Source organism: Euleptes europaea, chromosome 5 (genome assembly GCF_029931775.1).
Source record: "Euleptes europaea isolate rEulEur1 chromosome 5, rEulEur1.hap1, whole genome shotgun sequence".
In the NCBI taxonomy this organism is placed as follows: Eukaryota; Metazoa; Chordata; class Lepidosauria; order Squamata; family Sphaerodactylidae; genus Euleptes; species Euleptes europaea.
Window position 1 is genome coordinate 2,811,320 of NC_079316.1, and position 24,079 is coordinate 2,835,398.

The 24,079-nt window shown below is 53.0% G+C and overlaps 1 protein-coding gene across 1 annotated transcript in view; it reads left to right on the forward strand.

Annotated features, from left to right (window-relative positions):
- The first annotated feature begins 522 nt into the window (after positions 1-522).
- BCL6 (BCL6 transcription repressor) overlaps positions 523-24,079 on the forward strand; it is a 37,303-nt gene continuing 13,746 nt past the window's right edge. Inside the window, exons 1-4 of the mRNA XM_056849568.1 lie at positions 523-574; positions 18,623-18,661; positions 21,669-21,841; positions 23,321-23,542. Coding sequence (XP_056705546.1) covers positions 21,681-21,841; positions 23,321-23,542 — 383 coding nt within the window. The 5' untranslated portion in view covers positions 523-574; positions 18,623-18,661; positions 21,669-21,680. The remainder of the gene's footprint in view (positions 575-18,622; positions 18,662-21,668; positions 21,842-23,320; positions 23,543-24,079) is intronic.

The following is a 24,079-nucleotide window of genomic DNA, read 5'->3' on the forward strand; positions in this document are numbered from 1 at the left end:
CTTGCTGGCTTTGCAAAGGGGGTGGGGGGTTTGCAAAGGGGGTGGGGGGGGGGAGAAGGGAGACTTTTGCAAAGGGGGGCTGTTTCAACGGGGGGGGGCAGGGGCAGAGAGAGAGAGAGAGAGAGAGAGCAGCGCCCCCCTCCTCTGACGTCACCGCCCCCGAGTTCCCCGAATCCCAGGGCCCGGCAGGACTCCGCCACACTGTATCCAGGCCGAGCCCTGACGTCACGGGAGGCGAGGGCCCCACGTGACCCGCGAGGCGCGGAGCGTTCCACCGGCGGCGGGGGAGCCCGGGACGCGCCACCCTCGGCTTTCGGCCTCCCGGCGGGGGCGGGGGGGGTCCGAACCCGGGTCCCGGGGGGGTCCCGCCCCCTCCTCGCCCCGCGTGCCCGGGCGGGGTCGCGGGGCCCCGGCGCGGCCCCGGGGCGCGGGGGCGTCCGGCCGTCCCCCCCCGGGCCGCCGGGGATGGTCTCGCCGGCCGCTCAAATTCCGAGAATTGAGCGGCGCTGATTCTTAGAACGGGGCTTCTGAGAAGCGGTGATGCAAGGAGTTTCTAGGAAAGCGCCGAGGCCAGGTGACGACGCGCCGCGCGCTCGCGCCCGGCTGACTCGCCGCCGGTTCGAGTCCCCTGCGCGGCTGCTGGCTGGGGCTCCCTCTCCCTCTCTCTCTCTCCCCCCCCCCGCCCGCCGCCCCCCAGCCCCTTCCCCTTCCCCTCCCAGCCCGGCGCTTTTTTTTGCATCCCCGCTCGGCTCGTTGCGGACGCGCCTTTCCTCCCTCTCCCTCTCCCTCTCTCTCTTTCTCCCCCCCCCCGCCCCGTCTCGCTTTTTGGCTCCGGCTCCTGTTTGCTGCCTCCTTCTCCGCCCGCCCTGGCAGGTGGCGCAGGCCGGACGGGGGGGGGGGGACGGGGAGAGGCGGCTGCGGGGCGCGGGGCTGCTGCCGTCGGGGCTGGCTCGGCGGCTCCTTCCCCGCGCCCGGCTCCCCTCCGGGGGTGCCCCGGCGACCCTCCCTCCCTCCCTCCCTCCCTCCGCAATGGCTGTGCAGGGCTCCCTTCCCCCGGCTCCCCCGCTTCCCCCGGAGAAGGCAGCCCGAGACGGGAGCCCCTTGCCCGCTCCCCGAGCCTAGCTTTGCCTTGCCTGCCCGCGGGTGCGTGCGGACGGCCCCGACGCGTGTCGGCCGGCTTCAGGGCGGGCGCGCCGGGGCCGGGGCCGCCGCGGCTCGTGCGGGCGCGTGGGGACGGGGGCCCCGCCGGGGCGACGCGTGACGGTGCAGAAAAGCTCGGCGGGCCCCGCAACCCGGGCCTGGGGGGGGGAGCCCGCAGATTGGCCTGGGGGGGGGGCTGAAATAAATGTTACAAGGGGGGGGGCTGCGGAAGGGTTGGTGCCCCCCACCCCGACTGGGAAGCGCGGAGTGTTTGGGTGGGCGGCTTTCGCGAGGGTCTCCGCGGGGCGGGGGTCGCGGCGCTGTCGGGTCGGTGGGCCGGCTTCGGGCGGTCGGGGGGCTCGGGCGCCCCTCGAGGTCCGGGGCGATCTCGAGCCCCCAGCTGGGGGTCTGCGCTGTCTGGGGGGGGGTCTCTGCCCCGGCCGGCCTGGCGGGGTCTCTGCCCCCGGGAGCTTCCACTGGGGGTCGGGAGAGCAGCGGCTCTTCGGGGGGGGGGGCGCTGCCGTTGCATGGGGGGTGGGTGGAAGCTGTTGATAGCAAATCGTCTGGCTGCCGGGGGAGGGGGGGGCGTCACTTGCCCCCCCCCCCGCAAAAGTGACTGATCCATGCAAATAAAATCGCGTCGAGCCTTTTTCAGGATCGGCAGAAGTCTGGATTTGGGGGGGGGTGCCGTTTTTAAACACATTTTTTTCGGGGGGGGTCGGTTTTTGCAAACCCCGAATGCTGCCGGGCGGAGCGGCGGGTCGGGGAGGTTTGGAGCCCCCCGGGTCTTGGGGGGTGGGGGGGATGCCAGCGGATATAGGAGCCTGGCGGAGAGCGGAGTGGCGCCCCCCCTGTCCCCGGCCGGTGGAAGGAAAGCCGAGCCGGGTGAGAGCAACTCCGAGTAGTAGCGAGGCAGGGGCAGGGGCGGGGGGGAGATGCCTTCCCCCCATCCTCCTCGCTTGTTCCGGATCAACTGCTGCGGAGTAACGACGCCCTGATAACTTAACCTTGGCTAGAATTCCGTTTGACTCGCTCTTTAGTAGGGAGGCCGGGGAGGCGACCCCGCTTCGGCGCCTACCCCGGGGTAACCCCGGAGTAATGAACCCGGCTGCACGGGAGCGCTTCTTTTACGGGCTCCTCCCGCCGCTTTCCTGGACGGGACGGGCTTTAAGCCGGGGGTCTGGGGCAGGTCCGGGGGGGGGGCGCGGAGGGGCGACTGCCGGACGACCCCTGGGTGCCTGGATCGAGGCCGCGCGGGCCCCGGGAGAGGCGGGTGGGGCCGGGAGTCCGGCTGGAAGCGGCGCTCGCCCGGGAATCGGGGCCCAGGGGGCCGCTGCAGAGGAGGCGCCGCCGTCCTTGCTCGGCGCCCGGATCGGGTCTTGGGCGGGTGACCCCCATTGGTGTCAGTCCGGGGTAGGGAAGGCAGAGCCGGCTTTCTGCGAGCGGAGGCAAATTACTCCGGGACGTTGCCCCCCCCCCTCGATGTCTTTCGACTCCCTCCGTCCCTTTCTAATAAAAATGAAAGAACTCGAATCGGGTCCCCAGTCGGGAAATGCATGAGAAAGCAAAGGCTGCTTCTGCGGCAAAGTCTGTGGGGGGGAGGGTGGGGGGAGGAAAAGTGTGAAAAGTCCACTTTTGTTTTGAAATTGAAAGCTTCCCGTCTCGGCAGAGAGGCCCCTCCTCGGACTAGGGGGGGGAAAGAGAGAGGGGGGAAAATACTTTGTTGTGAAAACTTCATTTCCAAACCACCCTATTTTGCGCATGGGGCAATAGCGACATCTGGCGGCGCACTGGGGAATAGCCCCCCGGAGTCCCATCCCCCGCTCCCATCCCCCACTCACATGTGCACACGTGAAGCTGCCTTATACTGAACCAGACCCCGAGTCCATCAAAGTCAGTCTTGCCTACTCGGTAGACCAGCAGCGGCTCTCCAGGGTCTCCGGCAGAGAAAGGCCTTTCACATCCCCTACCTGCCTAGTCCCTTTAACTGGAGATGCCGGGGATTGAACCTGGGACCTTCTGCATGACAGGAAGAGGCTCTACCACTGAGCTACGGCCCTTCCCCTTATGAAGCTGTCTTATACGGATCCAGACCCTTGGTCGATCCAAGTCAGTATTGTCTACTCTGACCGTCAGCAGCTCTCCAGGGTCTCAGGCAGGGGTCTTTCACATCACCTGCTTGCCTAGTCCCTTTAACTGGAGATGCCGGGGACTGAACTTGGGACCTTCTGCATGCCAGGAAGAGGCTCTACCACTGAGCTACCCTCCACCTCTTTGTTTGTGCTTTCAGCAATATTATGAAATAACCTTCCTGTGCTGGGGAGAGGGAGATCTGCTGGGGGGATACAAACTGTTTAAGAGAGAATTTCAGGCGGGGGGCAGGAGGTGGGGGCAACCAAGCCACACCCCTCCTGCCTTGCCACATACCGCACTCTCAAAACTTGCAAAATCTTTAACAGGAGTTGCTTTTGTCTGCCTGCCGGTTAGCATGAAGGCCTGAAGGGGGAAACTGAGTCACAGACATGGGCTTGCCCACAGATGTCATGAGCGAATAGGAATTTGCACCCAAGTTTCAGAGGGGCTGTGGCTCAATAGTAGAGCCTCTGCTTGGCATGCAGGATGCCCCAGGTTCAATCCCTGGCATCTCCAGTTAAAAAGGTCCAGGCAGTAGGCGATGTGAAAGACCTCAGCCTATGACCGTGGAGAGCCGCTGCTAGTCAGAGCAGACAGTATTGACCTTTGATAGACCAAGGGTCCGTTTCAATATAAGGCAGCTTCATGTGTTCATGTTGGGCAGGGGCCATGGGTCAGTGGCACAGCATCTGCTTGGCGTGCAGAAAAGTCCCAGGTTCAATCCTCGGCATCTCCAGTTAAAAAAGATCAAGTTGTGGATGACAGGAAAGACCTCAGCCTGACACCCTGGAGAGCTGCTGCCAGTCAGAGCCGACAATACCAACCTTGATAGAGCAAGGGTCTGGTTCAGTACAAGGCAGCTTTGTGTGTTCTTGCACTTGGCTGCGAAAGAATGGTTTGTGAAATCGTTTTAAAAAGAGGCGAAGAAATCCAGCAGCCTGCAGAATGTATCGAAAGGGGAATAATTGTTGCCTTTTAAAGGATCTTGGATGCTTAGTTTTCCCATCAACTCAAAATGCTTTGAGAGGCTGGTCCTGAGATGTTAAAATTTTAATTATCACTCACAATATTGAACCGAAGGCTTAAGATGAGCCTGTGGGACGCCAGTTCCCTTCGAGCGTGCCCTGGTGGCTTTTTCATTTTGCAGCTGAGAAATGACTTGAAGAGTATCTTTGACAATCTCCCTGACTATTGGCTTCCCCCCTTCCCCCCCCCAGTCTACTAAGTTGATTAAGTAGAGAGTTGGGGGAGAGAACGGATTACCCCTGAATATGCCTTGTTACCTGTTTTGCTGCTACAGCCTTCCCATTGCATGGATTAAATTTTAATTTAGTGCAATTCTATAAAGTATGCATGAATGTGTATTGCAAAACCCTCTTTCCTCTAAAGCTGGGGATTGTGGTTTGGCTCAAAAACACATGGAGAAGGTCCCGAGATTAATCCTGAGAACAGGTCGTCTCTGTCCAAGAACCTGGAAAGTTGCTGCCAGTCGGAATAGAATAGACCATACTGAACCAGACAAGCGTGACTTTCTGTAAATCAGATTCATATGGACAGTTATTGTCATCTTTCGGCCCCTTGTGCTAGTTTCTGCAGAATCCCTCAGCAGCAAATAAGTCTGACATCTTGCGTAAGAAGCTTTTTGCTATTTCCCCCCCCCCCATGAGAAAGTGTAAAAACTTTGGCGGGGGAGGGGGGAAAGCATCCTCCTGTAAAAGAATCCCACTTTGCTGGTTTAAGGGAGGGTGTGTTTGTGTACGTGGAGAAGGACGGAAGGAAATGTATCCGTTGCCTCTGTGTTCGGCACTGAAACCCGCAAATCAGAAATTGTTATCCAGGAATAATTTTAAAAACAGCTTTATCTCAAAACCTCTCGAATGGGCTCACTGACGGATGTGATCCAGTTGATGATTGGCTCCTTCAAGTCCCGCTGAGTTTACGGAGCGTGATCGGAGCCTACGCTTCACCGTTCCCTTGCTAGACTCTGGGGTCCTTTAACGTAGCTGGGATGAGCGCCTTCTCATTTTGGTCTTTGATTCGCATTGGCCAACGTTGCAGGTCAGGAAGGAGCTCCCGGGTTGTGGAGAAACTTGGAAGGACGGAGCCGGTTATAAATTGAGTGGGGGAGAGTTTGCTGTTGTGAAGAGGGAAAAGAAAAAACCCATCAGCCAAGTTATAATTTTGCAGGGGTGTAGAGCGCAGCGATGGTGCTTGTTCAGTGGTCAGTCCGGAGGCTGCCTGTTTACTCGGCAGCGTTTCTCTCCCATCAACTTTCACGTTGCATTTGGGGTCAGTATCGTTTGTGGTGGATGGGCGGGCGGAAGGCGGGCGTTCGGGGGAAGTGGTTTTGGCCACGGAGTCCTGTTCTTACTTGGGTGTTCCTTTCCCAAGCGTCGGTTTTGTAAAATCTCGAACGCTTGCTTCACTCCTGAAAATGTAAGCCCCTTGCAACCGCCTCAGACCCCTTTGATGCAATATGTGGGTATATAAACATGAATCTCTTCAACCTCTTGGGTCTTCTGGAATTCCTTTTTTGGCCTGGTCTGCTCTGCAAATGAAACTCCTCTTTTGGAAGCTGCTCCGTAAACCTGTGTGCTGTGAAATGTTGTACTTGGAAAAGGACTGTACATTTTCTATTGATGGTCATCCTGATATCGGACCATGGGCTACTTACTGGTTGCTTTCTAAATATTCTGGTTTGGATGTGGGGGGGTGGGGGTGCAAGGACCCCCTGGGGCTGTTCCAGAGGAAGGAGAGACTGGAATATTGGGGGGGGGGGATAGAAGAACGGCATGAATAAGTGGAGAGGTCAGGGAGGGATTTTCCCTTTACTCTCGGATTCTAAATTACCTGAGCTCGTTTATGGGGCCGCGCAGATGTATGGGAGCCCCCCATCCCCCCTTTTGGTTTCATGATTTTGTCCAGACTCCACGCTTGTGAAATTTGCCACAGGTTTTTTTTTTGGACTTCACCTTTTCCCCCCTTCAAAAATGCTCATGAGCAAATATGCATTGATTAAATAGCAGAGTAAAAAAAACCCCATTGTGTTAAGGTTGTTGCTTTGTTTGAGAACCGGACCTTGTCTTGTTCTGACCTCGTCTTGTTCCTCACCACACTCCAGCTCTTGAACGACCACCTCTGCGTGGCTGTTCGTCCTTCTGTGTGTGGAACTGGGAATGTTAATTTCAATGTGCAGTTAAGTTTTCAGCGGTCTGGCTGGCGGGAGGGGGCTCCTCCAGGCAACTGGGAAGGACGTTAGCAACTTAGTCCAGTAGCAACTTAAAGACCAGCAAGAGTCTGGGGTTATAAGCTTTTGGGAGTCGAAGCTCCCTTTGTCAGATTTGAGAGTTTTGATTCTCAAAGGCTTACACCCTGAAAATCTTGCTGGTCTCTAAGGTGCCCACTGGACTCGAACCCAGCTCTTCCACTGCAGACCGACGTGGCTACTTCTCTGAAACGATCTTCTTGGGGAAGAGGTTGCAGGGACCATCCCCTTGCCAGGTTGGGGGCGAAATAAAAATTGTAAACAGCTGTAAGGACCTGGGCAAAATCCAGAACAAGAAACAACATCCAACCAACACCTCTTGATCAGAGCTGACCGAAATGAAACCGACCATGCTGCAAGCTCTTAAGGCCCCATCGCAACTCTTTTATGTTTCGGAGAAATGGAGGGAAAGAGGAAGCAGATTTTCCAGGGCCGGATCTGAAGACTCGTGTCTTGCCCTTCAACGTGGCCACGAATTGAAAGTTGCCCGAATTGAAAGTTGCCAGGTCTGCGCTGGGAAATTCCTAGAGATTTTGCAGCAGAACCTTAGGAGAGGGATCTCAGCTGGGTACAATGCCATAGAGCCCACCCTCCAAAGCAGCCTTTTACTCCAGGGGAACTGGTCGCTGTAGTCCAGAGAGCCCCAGGTCCCTCTTGGAAGTAGGCCATCTGACAACTATCCCCTACCTCTTGGGTGCGTGTGTCTGCTTTAGGCAAGCATCCGTCTCATCGGTGCATTATGCCATTTGCTCGGATGCTGCCCTGATTTTCTTTCTCCCTGGTTTTTACCACTAAGGGTCAAATGACTCGTTGCCGTCGGGCAGTCAGCGGCCCAGAAATGCTCACAGAAGGAAAATGTGGAGGGTGTGTCTCCCACAGGCAGATTGAACTTCTTAAAATCAATTCCCCAAGTTTCTGGGGACGCTTAAATTAATCTTCCAAAGGTGACCAGACCTGTGGGTTTTGCCAGGGAAGAAGTGGGTGGGGAAGGATGAGTCTGCACTGTGGAATATCCAGACCCACGGCCACCTAGCGCATCTCCTGCTGGCGTCTCTCTTTTTCATCAAGTCGTAGCTAACTTGTGGCAACCCCTCATGGGGTTTTCAAAGCAAGCGATGCCGTTGCCTGTCTCTGCGTAGCAACCTTGGACTTCCTTGGTGATCTCCTGTCCAAGTACTGACCAGGCTGACCCTGCTTAGCTTCCAAGATCTGACGAGATCAGGCAAGCTCGGCCTATCTAGTAGGTCAGGGAAAAGTTTGTCAAGGTGCAACCAACTTACGGCAAAAAAAAACAAAACCCCGCCATAGAGAGGAACAGAGGTGGTTTGCCATTGCCTGCCTCTGCGTAACCACCCTGGACGTCTGTGCTGTTCTCCCATCCAAGTAGTAACCAGGGGCGACCCTGCTTAGCTTCCAAGATCTGTCAAGATCGAGCTAGCCTGTGCCATCCAGGTCAGGGCTTGGCCTGTCCTACCAATGGGCTGAAACAGGAGTCCTCTCTAGCCCAAGTTTGGATCCTTGACCCATTATCCCTGTGGAATTGCTACTTGTCGATGGGGAAGAGCCCCCATGGGCTGGGAAGTGGTTGCAGTGCGGATCCGGCTTGCCTGCTCTTTAAGGAGAAGAAGAAAGACACCGGAATGCTCTGCATGACTTCCAACCGTAGGGTAGGCCAGCAAGGCCCGCTAGAGAGGAAGCCGCCCTCCTTCCTCGCCCCTGCACAGGGTTCCCTCCTGCCACTGTCGTGGCATGTGGGTGTCGAAGCAGCGGCTGGTCCTTCCTCCAGATCCAGGACTTCCGTCCACTGCCCTTGGGGGCTTCTGCATCCTAGTCCCACCTCCCAAACTTCCTTAGTACAGTGTGTACACGCTTTGTGCAGGAGGAGGGATGGCGTTGTGGTGTACCAGACCAGTGAGAGGAGAGGGAACATTGGGGAGGGGCCATGGCTCAGTGGCAGAGCACCTGCCTGGTGTGCAGAAGGTCCCAGGTTCAATCCCCAGCATCTCCAATTAAAAAGGACCAGGTGGTACGTGATGTGGCTGAGTAGGAGAGGGGCTGTTGCTCAGTGGCAGAGCACGTGCTTGGAATGCAGAAGGTCCCAGGTTCAATCCCTGGCTTCTCCAGTTTAAAAACGACCAGGTAGGAGGTGATGTGAAAGACCCCTGCCTGAGACCCTGGAGAGCCGCTGCCATTCTGAGTAGATGATACTGACCCTGATGGACCAAGGGGGGTCTCATTCAGTATCAGGCAGCTTCAAGTGTATGTGTGTGAGTGACAGGTGAGGGTTTGGGGGCAGAGTGTTCAAAGGTGGCCTGACCCACGTCTGGCTCTGACCAGATTAGAACTGGGAAATTAGGTGACCGGCTGACGCTTCCCCATCCTTCCCATCCTGGGGAGCATGATGCATACTCCAGCCCGGCTGAGATTTTTCAAATGCCTGGTCCAGCAAGCTCGGATTTCTTTCGTGGGATTGTCCGCCAAAGTCCTGCCCCTGTTCCCTTCGAGAGTCTGCCTTAGATTCCAAACGTATTTGTCCCTGCACATTTCCTGTTGTGGCGCAACTGTGTTTCAGTAAGTTTCTGGCATGCGCTTGGCACAACTGCCTCGTTGTGCCATGACTGTGTGGGCGGCCTCCGCACATGCGCAGTGAGATGTTCTGCATTGCGGCGTCTCTATAGCCCTGTGCCGGATTCCTGTCTAGCACCTGCCCACTACTGGGGCCTGGCTGCATGACGTTTGGCCGTGTTTGGGGTGCGCAGATGCCCCGCACATGAAATACGTTGTTAGCATGATAGACTTTTTGCTGCACATCTTGCGGGCGGAGGGTGCTTTTGGATTTCACTCTGGGTGAAATTCTAGCGTTAATTTTGGAACGGAGCCAAGAGAGCCACCGGCTGCTGAAGGTGTGGGGACGGCAGTGTGCAGAGAGGGGGCTTGCGTGCATCTTCAACTTGGTGCCCCGGTTCCTATATGCATTGAGGGCTGTGGTGTTTACACAAGGACATATATGAAGAGGGCCTTCCTAATAATGCTCATAGGGTCGCCCCCACTATAGAACAGCGGCTCTGGGAATGCTACTGTGCATAGCTTCAGAGGTTAGCCATGCCGGTCTGCAGTAGTGGAGCTAGATTTGAGTCCTTGGAGGCCAACAAGATTTTTGAGTTATGAGCTCTTTAGAAAGTCAAAGTATCTGACGAAGGGAGCTTTGACGCCTGAAAGCGTATGCCTCCTCCCCCAATCTTGTTGGTTTCTATGGTACTACTGGGCTCGAATCTGGCCTGTTACGCTTGTGCAAGGGACTAGGTTAATGTATCCACAGAACACGTTCCTGTGGATCTTCGTACGGCTGAAGTGTGTATCGTGCTTGTGGGTGAGCGCATGAATCTGCCGGACATGGAGTCGAACGGTTGGTCCAGTGGGTTCTCCAAGGCTTTGGGCAGAGACCTCTCCCATTTCCTCCGTCTAAGATTCTTTTTAACTGGAAGTGCCGGCGGCGATTGCAGCTGGCAACAGTGGGGTGGGAAGGTTTTTCGAACAGCTGGGATGAATTTAGAACCTGTGACGACGCGAGAGTTCAGAATCCGAGATATCTGGCCGAAGGAGCTTTGGCTCTCAAAATCCTGACACCTTGGAAATCGCGTTGACCTTTAAGCTGCTGGACTCGAATCAGGATGTTCTACTGCGGAGCAAGACGGCTACCCACCTGATTGCTCAGAATTGTGACCCTTGAGGATGCTGGGTTGGGGGGGGGTTTCTGCCAGCAGCGGTCAGGGAAACCATGTGATTTTCCTGCCAATGGGGGCTGCTGATAACCAGCTCCCTCTTACATGCCACTGCATTCCCTAGAAGCACGTAACTCCTCTGGCAAGAAAGTGGATCCCACTGGAACTTAGAACTGGAGGCTCCACATATATATTCTTGTATCCATCACTGCACTGACCTGGATAGCCAAAAATAGCCTGATCTCATCAGACCCTGGAAGCTAAGCAGGGTCGGTCCTGGTTAGTACTTGGATGGGAGACCACCAAGGAAGCCCAGGTTGCTACACAGAGGCAGGCAATGGCAAACCACCTCGGTTAGTCTCTTGCCTTGAAAACCCTACGGGCTCACCAGAAGTCAGCTGCAACTGAATGGTCCTTTCCTAACTGACCTGTATGGGTCAAGCTAGCCAAATCTTTGCAGATCTCAGAAGCTACGCGGGGTTGACTCTGGTTGGTACTTGGATGGGAGGCCACCAGCGAAATCCCGGGTTGCTAGGCGGAGGCAGGCAGTGGCAAAACCACCTCTGTTAGTCTCTTGCCTTGAACGCCCTACGGGGTCACCGTAAGTCAGCTGCGACTGGACGGCACTTTTCCACCATTGTGGACCACAGTCAAAGGGGCGTCAGGAGGGGCTGAGAAGAGGGGGGCTCAAAACAATCCATGCCCAAGTCTGCCTGGTCTGAGCTGCAAATGCTTTCTTCCTATTCATGGAATCATAGAACCACAGAGTTGGAAGGGGCCAGACGGGCCATCTAGTCCAACCCCCTGCTTAATGCAGGATCAGCCTAGAGCATCCCTGACAAGTGCTTGTCCAGCCACTGCTTGAAGAGTACATGACTGTAAAATATTGGGCCCTCACTTTAAACGGAAGGTGCTCAAAGCAGACAACCTTTTCGAGTCTCCCTGACGGCTGGGGGAGCCCTGCGGATTGTCTCCCATTAAGACCCTCTTTGACTCTCCTTGAAGAGAACTTTCCATACCTCTGCTTGCCCTGCGATCTTGGTGCATAGCAGCAGAGTTTTTTTGGGGGGTGGGAAACATGGTCCAGAGGCTGCGTTCAGTAGAAGAGTTAGCCAGACTTTCTGGGACTCCATCGCCCTGTGTGAAATGCGAGCGCGCTCCATAAGAGACTGGTGTTCGCCTTGCGCTGCCGTGTCACAGGATCTCTCCTTCCCTGGGAAGGGTCTCCATCATTCTCAGTCTCATTGAGGAACATCAGGGTTTGCACTGTGGTTGATTCATAGAATCCTAGAGTTGGAAGGGACCACATGGGTCATCTAGTCCAACCCCTGCACAATGTAAGAATATCACAACTACCTCCCCCAGTAACCCCTACTCCATGCCCAGAAGAAGTCTCCCCCATCCTATAACTATGCATTTGATTTTTCCTACCTAAATGGAGAACTTTACATTTTATCTCTGTTGAAGTGCATTTAATTAGTTTTAGCCCCATTCTCCAGCCTGTCAAGATCATCCTGTATCCTGGCTCTGTCTTCTGCCGTGTTTGTTACAGCTCCCAATTTAGTATTGTCTGCAAATTTAATAAGCATCCCCTCTGTTCCTTCATCCAAATCATTTATAACCCTGTAGAGGTGTGCTTCATAACTAGTATTCACAACCCGTGGTTTTCAATTCTCTGCTCTGGAGGGCCTGGAGCATGAGAAGCATGGAGTGGGCATGGGGGGCCGACAGAAATGAATATATGCAATAAATGTTTGTCCCAAACGAGACAGGTTCTTACCTGCCGTTGAACCTACATATGAAATATGTCTGAAAGGCAGCAGTTTGTGGGTTTTAGCAGCTCCCCAGTGCCAAAAATATGGAGCTTTCCATCTGAAGGACGGAGAATATTATTCCTCCCGTTTCTTTCACTGTTCTTGAGTGAAGCCGTCTAGCCTGGGGGCAGTGAGCAGCCGTCTCTTCGCCTAAGTGAGGTTGGAACTGACCAGCCGCGAGTCTGAAAAGTACAAAGAGAGGAAAAGCTATTTTTACCCCTCTGCTTTTGGACCACCCAGACAGATTAAAAGGAAGTGTTTCTTCACCCAACGCATAGTTAAATTGTGGAACTCCCTGCCCCAGGATGTAGTGATGGCTGCCAACTTGGAAGGCTTTAAGAGGGGAGTGGACATGTTCATGGAGGAGAGGGCTATTCATGGCTACTAGTAAAAATGGATACTACTCATGATGCATCCCTATTCTCTCCAGGATCAGAGGAGCATGCCCATTATATTAGATGTTTTGGGACTAAGGCAGGATGGTGCTGCTGTAGTCGTCTTGCTTGTGGGCTTCCTAGAGGCACCTGGTTGGCCACTATGTGAACAGGCTGCTGGACTTGATGGGCCTCGGTCTGATCCAGCATCATGTCCTTATGTCCTTAACCCCCCTTAAGCGCAGTGAAGGCCCTGCTTTTTTCCCTCATTGCTCAAAAGCTGGGATTGGGACTGTACACAAAGTCAGTCAACAACCACAAGTAAGAAAATGGACAAGTAAGAAAATGTAGAGAGGCCGTCTACCTCTGAATACCAGGCTAGGGACAAGGGCTGGGGAGGGCCTTTATCCTTTGTTTGGGGGACTTTCCTGAGGCACCTGGCGGGCTGCTGTTGGGGCCCCAATTCTGAATGAGATGGAGCTTGGTCTGCTGTAGCCAGGTAGTTGCCTACAGTTCAGAGCGGCTTGTGTATTGTGTCCAAGGATACGTGTGGTCCACCTAGGCAGGTTTAGTATGCAAGATCTTGCAGGTCTGGTTTTTAAAGACCGCTGGCTGGTTTTCTCTTGGCCTTGAGATTTAGGAGGTGATTCATGCAGCCTTCTAGGACTGCATTTGATTGGGGCAAAAAAACCGGTCCTTTGCACACACAAAACCCCCGGTCCTTATAAAAAAAAAAAGAGAATGGGAAGGAGGGCAGCTAGTTGAATGAGCAGCTGGTTGGAGCTGAGTTCCTTATGCAGGGCCACCATCTAGTGGACAGAAGCATAATAGCACCCCTATCATATGCTGTACTTTGAAATCTGGATTTTAGCAAGGGTTTGATGCTGCTAGACCACTGGTTCCCAACCAGGGGTCCGCGAGAACTAAATTAAGGTCCACGAAACAAAGTTATAAACCCATAATAAATTGATATTTTCAATTAAAAGTTCTCTATTATAAAAATATATATTCAAATATTATTTTAAGTTTAATGTTTAACTAACAGTTATGATTAAAGTTTATTTTCAAATTCTCGGAATTTTTATTTTGAACCTTGGGGTCCCTGCACTGAACCAAAAAGTCCTAGTGGTCCCTGGTCAAAAAAAGGTTGGGAACCACAGTGCTAGACAATAGTTGGTGTGGAGTGTTCCTTGGAACGTGGTGAGCACGGGCTGCCTCTGAATTCTGTGCTTCTAAGAGAGAGGTCCAAGCAAGAGCTGATGGAGAGGGTTTTCCTGTTTGGGAAGGAGCTGTGGCTCAGTGGTAGAGCATCTGCTTGGCATGCAGAAGGTCCCAGGTTTGATCCCTGGCATCTCCAAGTAAACAGGGCCAAGAGGCAGATGATGTGAAAGGCCTTAGACCCCAGAGAGCCACTCCTCATCCGAGTAGACAAGACTGACCTTGGTGGACTAAAGTTCTTGATATAAGGCAGCTTCATGAGTTCCTTTGGTTCCAGCATGGTGTAGTGGTTAAGAGCGGTGGTTTGGAGCAATGGGCTCTGATCTGGTGAACCGGGTTTGATTCCCCACTCCTCCACACGAAGCCAGCTAGGTGACCTTGGACTAGTCACAGCGCTCTTAGAGCTCTCTCAGCCCCACCTACCTCACAGGGTGTCTGTTGTGGGGAGGGGAAGGGAAGGCAATTGTAAGCCGGTTTGATTCTTAAGTGGTAGAGAAAGTCAGCATATAAAAAACCAACCTTCTTCAACTTTTGGCTTGAAACTGGAGCCCTTTTCAAGCAGTTGGAAGCTGTACCCTGTAGACCCCTATAAGGGGGAACAGTGGCTGCCCCCGACCTTTAGCAGGTGCAGTTGAAGTTTAGCGGTCTTGGGGAGGGGGCTGCTTAGGACCCCATTTGCCCCACCCCACGGTGCCCTGTTAAAAGGAGCTTTTATCAGCCATGGGCACAGGAGAGATGGGCCCTTTTCTGTGAAGTTTGCCAAGATGGGCAGATGCATCTGTGGGCTGGGAAAAGAACAGTAAACCTGCATTGATGGGCAAATTCTCCACTCCACCATGGTGGGTCAGAGGGGAGTATTCTGTCCCACTGAACCAGGAATGAAGAAGCCTTGAAGCTGGAGGCGGCGGTTGCTCCTCTCGGAGAAGAAACAAGTTCTTGAGAGGTTCCGATGACGCTCCTTGGCAGGAGAACTTGTCTGCAAGCTTGCGAACTCTTTCTCAACCACAGTAATGCAGGGCTTGTTTCTCTGCAGAGCTGAGCTAACAAATCTTCTCTGACTGCATGAAGGAAGTAGCCTCTTCCTGAGTACCTCTTTGGGGGGTCTCTCTCATTCCTAGTATTGGAGATGATCCTGCCGTTGGAGATATGGGCATTGGACCCCGCGCCGTTTGCATACAAAGCTTGGGTGCTATCTCTCTGAGCCTTGGAACGATCCCTAGGAAGCTGGAGAAAAGGAGTGCTTGAAGGTGGAGAGGCAAGTCATGCGTCCTGGGGGTCATCTCTCCTCCAATGTCCAAAGGACTGGAGACGTCGTAGGTTTGCATGTAAGTTGGTGGAACGGGCGTCTAGGGCCTACTTCAGCCTGCATTTCCAGATCGTGTTGTCGGTCGAGTTCCGTGAGCGTGTGGGTGTTGGGATCGGAAGGGCCCTCCTACCCTTAAGTTGCAGCTGTCTGAACAAGCAGAGCTTCCTAGAGTTGGGTGCCGTAACTCAAGAAAGTTCCTCTGCTTAGCCCTGAGGTTTGAGCCTGGCTACCAAGAGACATTGTAGGTTTATGGGGATGGAGAGTGCCGTCAAGTCACAGCTGACTTATGGCGACCCATTTTGCTGCCTCGTTTTTCACCCCTGAAAATGGAATTTTAATGGCGTGCGTTTCTTAGGTTGGCAGTTGGATGTGGTGCCGCAATTTTGACTCTTCTTCCCTCCCCTCCCCTTTTCTCCTTTGGGCGTGGGGCTATTTTTGTGGGCTAAATCCCAAGAGCTTTTCAGTGTGGCTTTTTAGTAAGATGTTTTCAAAAGCCGATGCTGGGAAGAAAAAGGATTTGTTTTAAGGTAGGTTTAAAAGAAAAAGAGTTGAGCTGTGATTTAAAACGACCACTTGGATGTGATGTGAATTTTCCTCCCCAGCGCTTCACAAAGTTGCTGAGCACGTTCACGGGCAAATTGCTGACATCCGTGGCCTGCTGCTACCCTCCGAGGTGACCTTGGTCATGGTTCCTGTAGTTGGGAATTTCCTGCGTGGTGCCAAGGGGTTGGACTAGATGACCCTGGAGGTTCCTTCTAGCTCTGTGTTTCTATGCCAAAGGATTCTTGGGGAGGTTTCAAGTTTTAAAAGATGTAATGAAACCTTCCAACACCAAGAGCAGAAACCCCAGATTATATAACTAGACTGTCGTTAGTCAAATTGATTATGAATTTGCACCCATTTAGTATCCATCTATTGTAACCTATACCATTTAGGGGAGGTTTGGGGGGTGGGGTTAGGGGAGCCTGTGCCCAGAGGGGTTTTGTGTTTTGTCCGGCCTGAGAATCATATAGAAATGAGAAGAGAGTTATTATGGAGAAATGAGAAGAGAGTTGGGTAGTGTAAGAGGGAAATGGGTTTTCTAGACGGGATGAGGTGGTCTCGTCTTTCTGGACCCCGAAACCCAGTCCATTGTGTTCTTCGTAAACTTTCAGTTGAACCTGCCCCCCCCCCTTGCAATGTATTTGTAGGTTTTTTTCTTTCTGGTTTCATGAGTCTTAGGAACTTGAAAATCTGACATTATCCACATTCAGCACAAACTTGTAGATCCTGCGTAAGAGAACCTGGTTGATCCTCAGGAGCCTGATGGGTTCCTGGATGTAGGCTGTTGAGTTTCTGGAAGTCTTGCTGCGACAGACTGCCTAGATGGATGCGGTGAATGCTTGTGTGGTGATGTCATTTCTGCAGAAAGGCATTCTCAGTGGTTGGCTGGGAAGTTCTTTGTCTAGGAAGTTCTCCACCTATAGAGCCTGGACATCCTTCTACAGCCGGTAGCCCTGCTCCCAGTCTGGACTAGACCAGTTCCATACTCGGAGATGAGGAAGTTAGGTGGATCCTTTAAACCTGTTTCGGGATTTAGTTCTTGGGGGGGAACGGGGTTGCTTGCTTTTTAAGCATCCAACTTGGCACAAGGTAGTCTTAACACTGCCCAACATTGTTGATCTGTTTGACTGGAGGCATGTTGGAGGGCGAGGGAGGTAGAACGAGCAGATTGCAAGCTCTCCGGTGTACTTTAATACCTGTCTCCTCAGTAGCCAGCAAGGGAGATCCCACGCCCCACTGTACTGATAAGGAAACTGGGGTTGAAAGGTAATGGTGGCCCCCGCTGGTGCCGTTGCAAGTATCTCGCGGCTCATAATCAATGCGTTGAAGCTGTCAACCTTCCTCTTTTTCTCCCCGCCCCCTCAATCCATGTCATAAATTTCTGTCGATGATTTCCTCGATGTCTCACTTTGGCCTCTCCAAACTGGATGTGCTCTCATTTCTCTGTGCCTTGGCCCCAACCGGGATTTATTTCCCCCCAGCTAATGAGCTTTGTGGAGCTGCTGGGGTGGGGGATCCCAGATGACTGGGATCCGCTGCCCCCAACTGAGCCATGGGGAGGGGCTGTGGCTCAGTGGTAGAGCATCTGCTTGGCATGCAGAAGGTCCCAGGTTCAATCCCCGGCAGCATCTCCAGTCAAAGGTACTAGGCAAGTAGGTGACGTGAAAGACATCTGCCTGAGACTCTGGAGAGCCTCTGCCAATCTGAGTAGACAATACTGATGGACCAAGGGTCCGATTCAGTAGAAGGCAGCTTCATGTGTTCAACCGCAGCATTCTGGCCTCCCAATCAGCTGTTGTCAAACAGGAATGCAATAATTTACGAGAGTTAATGTGGTGCTTGTAAATGGTTGAAACGACTTCCCATCCATTTTGCGTGCGTGTGTGTTTTGAAAGTCTTTAACAACCCTGCGAGGTAGGCGCTTATTAGCGCCATGTGGCCAGTGGGGAGAGTGAAACTGAAGAGGCAGAGATATGCATGAGAGGCCCCGCGATGAGTCAAACTGGGGACTTCTGATGCAAGGCTTGGTCTGATTCACTCCGTGGTGGCAGGTCTTGGAATTCAGCTGAAAACAAAGATTGCCTGTTGTGCAAGCGGGTTGTGTTTGCAAGGTGCAGCAGATGAGTCCATCCACACAGCCCCTCCTTGATTCTCTGACCCGCATGGCTTTGGCAGCCGGGAACGAAGGGCACCAGAAGGGGTGGGTCCGGGTGGCGATGGCCTATGCCACCTGTGAGTCTTGTAACTCAGGCCCAGATTTCCCAACGGGAAGCCTGTGATTTGGAGCTTCCTCTCGGTTTTTAGTAAGCTGCTACCTAAGGCCCCAATTCGTATCGAGGCCAGGAGGAGAGAAGGGGTTTAAATCAGGGGTGTTAGACATACGGCCCATGGGCCTGATGCGGCCCCCTGAGAGCTCTTCTCCGGCTCGTGAGCCAGCCAAGGCAGCCACCCCCGGCCCGACCAAGTGACATTTATGTCTAGGGTTGCCAGGTCTCTTTTAACCACCAGCGGGAGGTTTCTGGGGTGGAGCCTGAGGAGGGCGGGGTTTGGGGAGGGGAGGGACTTTAATGCTATACAGTCCAATTGCCAAGCAGCCATTTTTCTCCAGGTGAACGGATCTCTATTGGCTGGAAATCAGTTGTAATAGCAGGAGATCTGCAGCTGGTACCTGGAGGTTGGCAACCCTACTAATGTCATCTCCAGCCCTCATAAATGAATTGGATGCCCCTGATTTAAATCCTTCTGCCAACACATGGTTGCACTGGCACTGATCAAAACACACACAGTGTACTGTGAATAGTTCTGCAGGGGATCCAAGCGGGGGGGGCGGTTCCTCTGTCAGAGATAATAATAGCCAAGGGGCTATAACTTGCATGGGAAATCTATGGGGGCGATGGGACGGTTAAAGCTCCCCCCTACTCTCACTGTGGCCTCAGTATGAATCGGGGCCCTGCTCAGTAGCTTTCCACCTCTTCAGTAGGTCTGCCCTGGGGTGTCTGTTCTGACCAATCAACCATCCGTAGCCCATCTCCTGTTATCCAAAATTAATGTACGGATATTCGGTGGCTTCTGTCTCATGTTTTTATGTTTTATTTTTTTAATTGTAGGTCTGAAAGCAACTTTTGGACTGTGAATCGAAGCACGAGGTACGTGGCTCTGATTTCACGCTTGGGGGAGGGGCCATGGCTCAGTGGTAAATCATCTGCTTGGCATGCGGAAGGTCCCAGGTTCAATCCCTGGCCTCTCCAGTTAAAGGGACTAGGCAAGTAGGTGAAGTGAAAGACCACAGCCTGAGACCCTGGAGAGCCATGGAGAGGGGCTGTGGCTCAGCGGTAGAGCATCTGCTTGGCATGCAGAAGGTCCCAGGTTCAATCCCCGGCCTCTCCAGTTAAAGGGACTAGGCAAGTAGGTGAAGTGAAAGACCCTTACCTGAGACCCTGGAGAGCCACTGCCGGTCTGAGTAGACAATACTGACTTTGATGGACCTTGAAGGTCTGATTCTGTATAAGGCAGCTTCATGTGTTCTTTAGAAGTGGGGCTGCGTGGAATACTTCATTAAGCTCAGCTGGAAATGTATTGGGGGGGTTGTGTTTGACAAAACTCCCTTGCTGATGGGAACAGCGTGGGTGTGCATCACTGCGGCAGGCACCCAGCAAGTAGTTATCAAAAGCCCCTTCCCGGTTTCTTTGTCTCTCTGCGGGTCCCATTTTCCGGGCGCCCCATTGGGCATTGCCCGGTTTCTCTTTTAATTTATTTAAGCCTGCGGGTTGCGTCTTGACTCACATGGCCCTGAGAGCACCTTTTGACTAATCTAACCAAAAGGGTCAAAAAACCATACAGAATGCTAGAAAGCACATCATTCTGCAGTAGGCAAATATTACATTTCAGAAAGTCAGGTCAACTGCTGTACGTGAAATATGCCTTAATGTTCATGCGTGTGCAGAGACACTCGAGACGATGCATCTAAAGGTGTATGCTTCAAAACTTTTCGTTTGAATTTTGTTTTGGAATTTCAGAAAGGGCATGATTGTCAGAAATGTTGGGAGTGCGGATATTGTTTTGGCAGTTCTTTTTGAGAACATTAGTTTCAGGAATATTGGGTGTAGCCAGAAGTAGACTTTGGCTCCAGTTGCCAGATTTACCACCCATTACCAACAGTGGGAGCTGAACCAATCCTGATATTTCAGGGGAGCTGAATTTCGGGAATCCCGCAATATTGGGAGTGCCCTTTTCATTTCGTGTATCTCCACTCCAGAATAAGAACATAAGAAAGGCCCTGCTGGATCAGACCCAGGCCCATCAAGTCCACCAGTCTGTTCACACCGTGGCCAACCAGGTGCCTCTAGGAAGCCACTAACAAGACGACTGCAGCAGCACCAGGAATGGAACAGGGAACTTGGGGCACTGTTTTGGATCAGAAGTATCCAGATACACAACCTGGAGGCGCCTCCTCCTCAACCCCAGATTTAATTTCTGGAGGAGGGAGCTGCATGCTAAAGAACAACAGCTCACTAAAAATCAGAACAGGGCACGCCCCCCCACCCCTGCAGACAGTGAGTTCTCGAGAATGAATTCTAGACCGTAGGGTTGGTCCATGATTGGTTGTGACCCTTGTGGGAGGCTAAGAAGCAGCCTGTTTAAAAGCAGCCAATCAAACAAGATCATTAAGAAGAGTTGGTTTGTATATGCTGACTTTCTCTATCACTTAAGGAAGAATCAAACCGGCTTGCCATCACCTTCCCTTCCCCACAACAGACACCCTGTGAGGTAGGTGGGGCTGAGAGAGCTCTAAGAGAGCTGTGACTAGCCCAAGGTCACCCAGCTGGCTTCATGTGTAGGAGTGGGGAAAATGAACCCGGTTCACCAGATTAGCGTCCGCCGCTCCAAACCACCACTCTTAACCCCTACACCACGCTGGCTCTTAAAGGGCATCAGGGACTTTTGCCAACCTTTATCCAATGGACTTGAAGGGTAAAAGGCGCAGAACGTTCCCTCAGAAAGAAGTTCCACGAAAGGGAGCCACTACCAGCAGCATGCTGCTCTTGAGAGCTGCCTGTCTGGCCTCCCAGTTGTGGAGTTGCCCTCTGGTGTTCTGTCCAGTATGACCATGCTGGGAAATGCCGCCCCCTGTTTTTCCTGGGGCATTGCCTTTGACTACGGAAGGCGCCTTTTAGGGACCGCTTGCGGTGGATAGCCGTGGACACTGCACCTGTTCTCCAAGTCCTTCTCCTCCACAACAGCTGGGTAGATGGGTGGGGCCCTTGGGCTGAATCACATGGCTGGAGTGTACAACCGCCTCCGTTCATGGGCACCATGCCATGTTGCTACGAGGCAACTGCATGGCTCTTGGTCCACCTTGAGTCGGAGTAGTGGCGCGCTTAGGGCATGGCGGTGACTTTTCCTGATGCAGCAGTTCTTCTGGAAATTTCCTGTGGCTGAAAGACCTGGCAGAATACTCGGCGTTTCACAGTCCCAATTAGAATCACAGAGTTGGAAGGGGTCATACAAGCAATCTAGTCCAGCCCCCTGCTCAATGCAGGATCAGCCTGGAGCATCCCTGACAAGTGCTTGTCCAGCCTCTTCTTAAAGACTGCCAGGAAGGGGGAGCTCACCACCTCCCTAGACAGCCCATTCCACCGCTGAACAACTCTTACTGAGAAAATTTTCCCTCCAATATCCAGCCGGTACCTTTCCGCCCACAATTTAAACCCATTATTGCGAGTCCTGTCCTCTGCTGCCAACAGGAACAGCTCCCTGCCCTCCTCTGAGTGACAGCCCTTCAAATACCTTAAGAGAGCAATCGTGTCCCCCCCTCAACCTCCTCCAGACTGAACATTCCCAATTCCCTCAGCCTTTCCTCGTAGGGTTGGGTCTCCAGGCCCCTGATCATCCTCATCGCTCTTCTCTGCACCTGCTCCATTCTGTCCACATCCTTTTTGAAGCGAGGCCTCCAGAGATGCACACAATACTCCAGGTGCGGCCTTACCAATGCAGTGTACAGCAGAAATATGACATCTTGCGATTTGGATGGTGTGCCTCTGTTGATCCAAAAGCCATTCTGAGCTAAGAAAACCATCCGCTGTTAGCACCTGCCAGTAGTGTCTTCCTGCCCACTCATGGCTTTCCGTTTTCACTCCGTTCTGCTTCCTCCAGGACAGACACAAGATGGCGTCTCCGGCAGACAGTTGCATCCAGTTCACACGGCATGCGAGTGATGTCCTCCTCAATCTCAACCGCCTGAGGAGCAGGGATATCCTGACGGATGTGGTGATCGTGGTCAACCGGGAGCAGTTCCGAGCCCACAAAACAGTTCTGATGGCCTGCAGGTGAGGGGCAGCCGCTATCCCTGCAGAGTAGACGGAACACAAAATGGCATGCTGAGTGTATGCGAGGAATATGGCCTTTTTTGGCTGGTAGGAGTGGGGCAGCCCTGGCTTGGATGGCCCAGGCCAGGCCAATCTTATCAGGTCTGAGAAGCTAAGCAGGGTCAACCCTGGTGAGTACTTGGATGGGAGACCACCAAGGAAGTCCAGGGTCGCTACACAGAGACAGGCAATGACCAACCATCTCTGTTCATCCGCCCTGCCCTGGATTGTCCAGGCTAGCCTAATCTTGTTAGATCTCAGAACCTAAGCAGGGCCGGCCCTGGTTAGCACTTTGGTGGGAAACCACTAAGGAAGTCCAGGGTCACTATGCAGAGGCAAGTGATGGCAAACCCCCTCTGTGTGACTTGCAAGGCTAGCCCGATCTCATCCATTTAAATGGGATGGGCAAACGAATGCGGGCCCTGAGCTAGATGGCCCAGGCTAGCCCGATCTCATCAGATCTCAGAAGCTAAGCAGGGTCAGCCCTGGTTAGGACTTGGGTGGGAGACCACCGAGGAAGTCTAGGGTTGCAACATAGGGAGGCAATGGCAAACCACTTCTTCTCATCTCTCACCTGGAAAATTCTATGGGGTTGCCTATAAGCTGGCTGCAACTTGACAGTGCTTTCCACAACCATGAGTAGGATACGTAGTCTTTTTTTTTTTTTAATAAAAGAATTTTGATACGTATGGTTCAAGTGCATTAATGTGATATGGGGATGGGAAATAGGGGAAACTGTCTGGACAATCCAGAAGATGTTTTCAGTTGAGATCACTGTGGTGCTATCAGTGCCGACGGCTCAGTATCGTCTCTTTGAGGTCCTGAAGCTTGTTTGGTCAACGAGGTTGGTCAGGGTCATTCAGACAGAAGCTCTGTGGGAAAAATCGCCTCTCCTGGTACTTCCTGGCCTGGAGAAGCCTTTAGTGAAAAGTCTCTGATAATTGTAGGTCATTACTCCCTTTGCCTTTTCACCACTGAGAGATGTGACACCAATGGACATTGTTGTAGGTAGGGTTGTCAACCTCCAGGTGGTAGCTGAAGATCTCCCGGGAGCAATTCACCTGGAGAAAATGTCTGCTTTGGAGGGTGGACTCTATGGCATTGTACCCCATTGGAGTCTTTCCCCTCCACAAACCCCATCCTCCTCAGGTTCCACCCCTAAAATCTCCAGGTGTTTCCCAGCCCAAAGCTGGCAACCCTAGTTGTAGGGCATCCCAGAGGGTATTAGCCCTCTGGCTTGGCCTTTCAACTTGGGCATTGGGCGTGGCACAAGCGAATCTGTTAGTCATCCTGGAATGGGAGATTTACAGATGGAAGCCGTGATTGCTGGATGACTCTAAAGCCTTGTTTGTAAGCTGCGTTGAAGACCCTCACGGTAGACATAACAGGATGTAAGCCTTTGAAATGATTGGTGCGTTTCCTCCTTTCCTTTCTTCCCAGTGGCCTTTTCTACAGCATCTTCACAGACCAGCTGAAGTGCAATTTGAACATCATCAACTTGGATCCTGAGGTCAACCCCGAAGGATTTGGCATCCTTCTTGAGTTCATGTACACCTCCCGCCTCAACTTGAGGGAGAGCAACATCGTGGCCGTCATGACCACCGCCCTCTACCTGCAGATGGAACACGTCGTGGATACGTGCCGCAGGCTTCTCAGCTCCAGGTGAGCCAGGCCATGTTGGTTAGATCTGAGTGCGAGGAATAACCTCAGCTTTCTAGTGTTGTCCACTCTCTCCTCCCTCTGGAGTAAATACCCAAGCTTTCCTCCAGAGCTTTTCTTTCCTAAGGACTTCTTGAACGGTTGTCCTTATGTACCAGTCTCAACCAAATAAGGACAAGTAGGAAGATGTTCTTGGGGGCCTCCCAAGTGTTATCAAATTCTGTGTCCCGCATGCTAGACAGTGAGGTATAGTGGTTAAGAGCTGCGGACTCTCGTCTGGAGAACCGGGTTTGATTCCCCGCTCCTCCACATGAAGCCAGTTGGGTGACCTTGGGCCAGTCACAGTTCTCTCTGAACTCTCTCAGCCCCACTTACCTCACAAGGTGCCTGTTATGGGGAGGGGAAGGGAAGGTGCTTTGAGACTCCTTAAAGGTAGAGAAAAGGGGGGTATAAAAGCCAACTCTTCTTCAACATCCCAGACCCATCCTGAAGCGTCTGAGTATCCTGTGTGGCTTCCATGCTCCAGGCTGAACTTCTCCT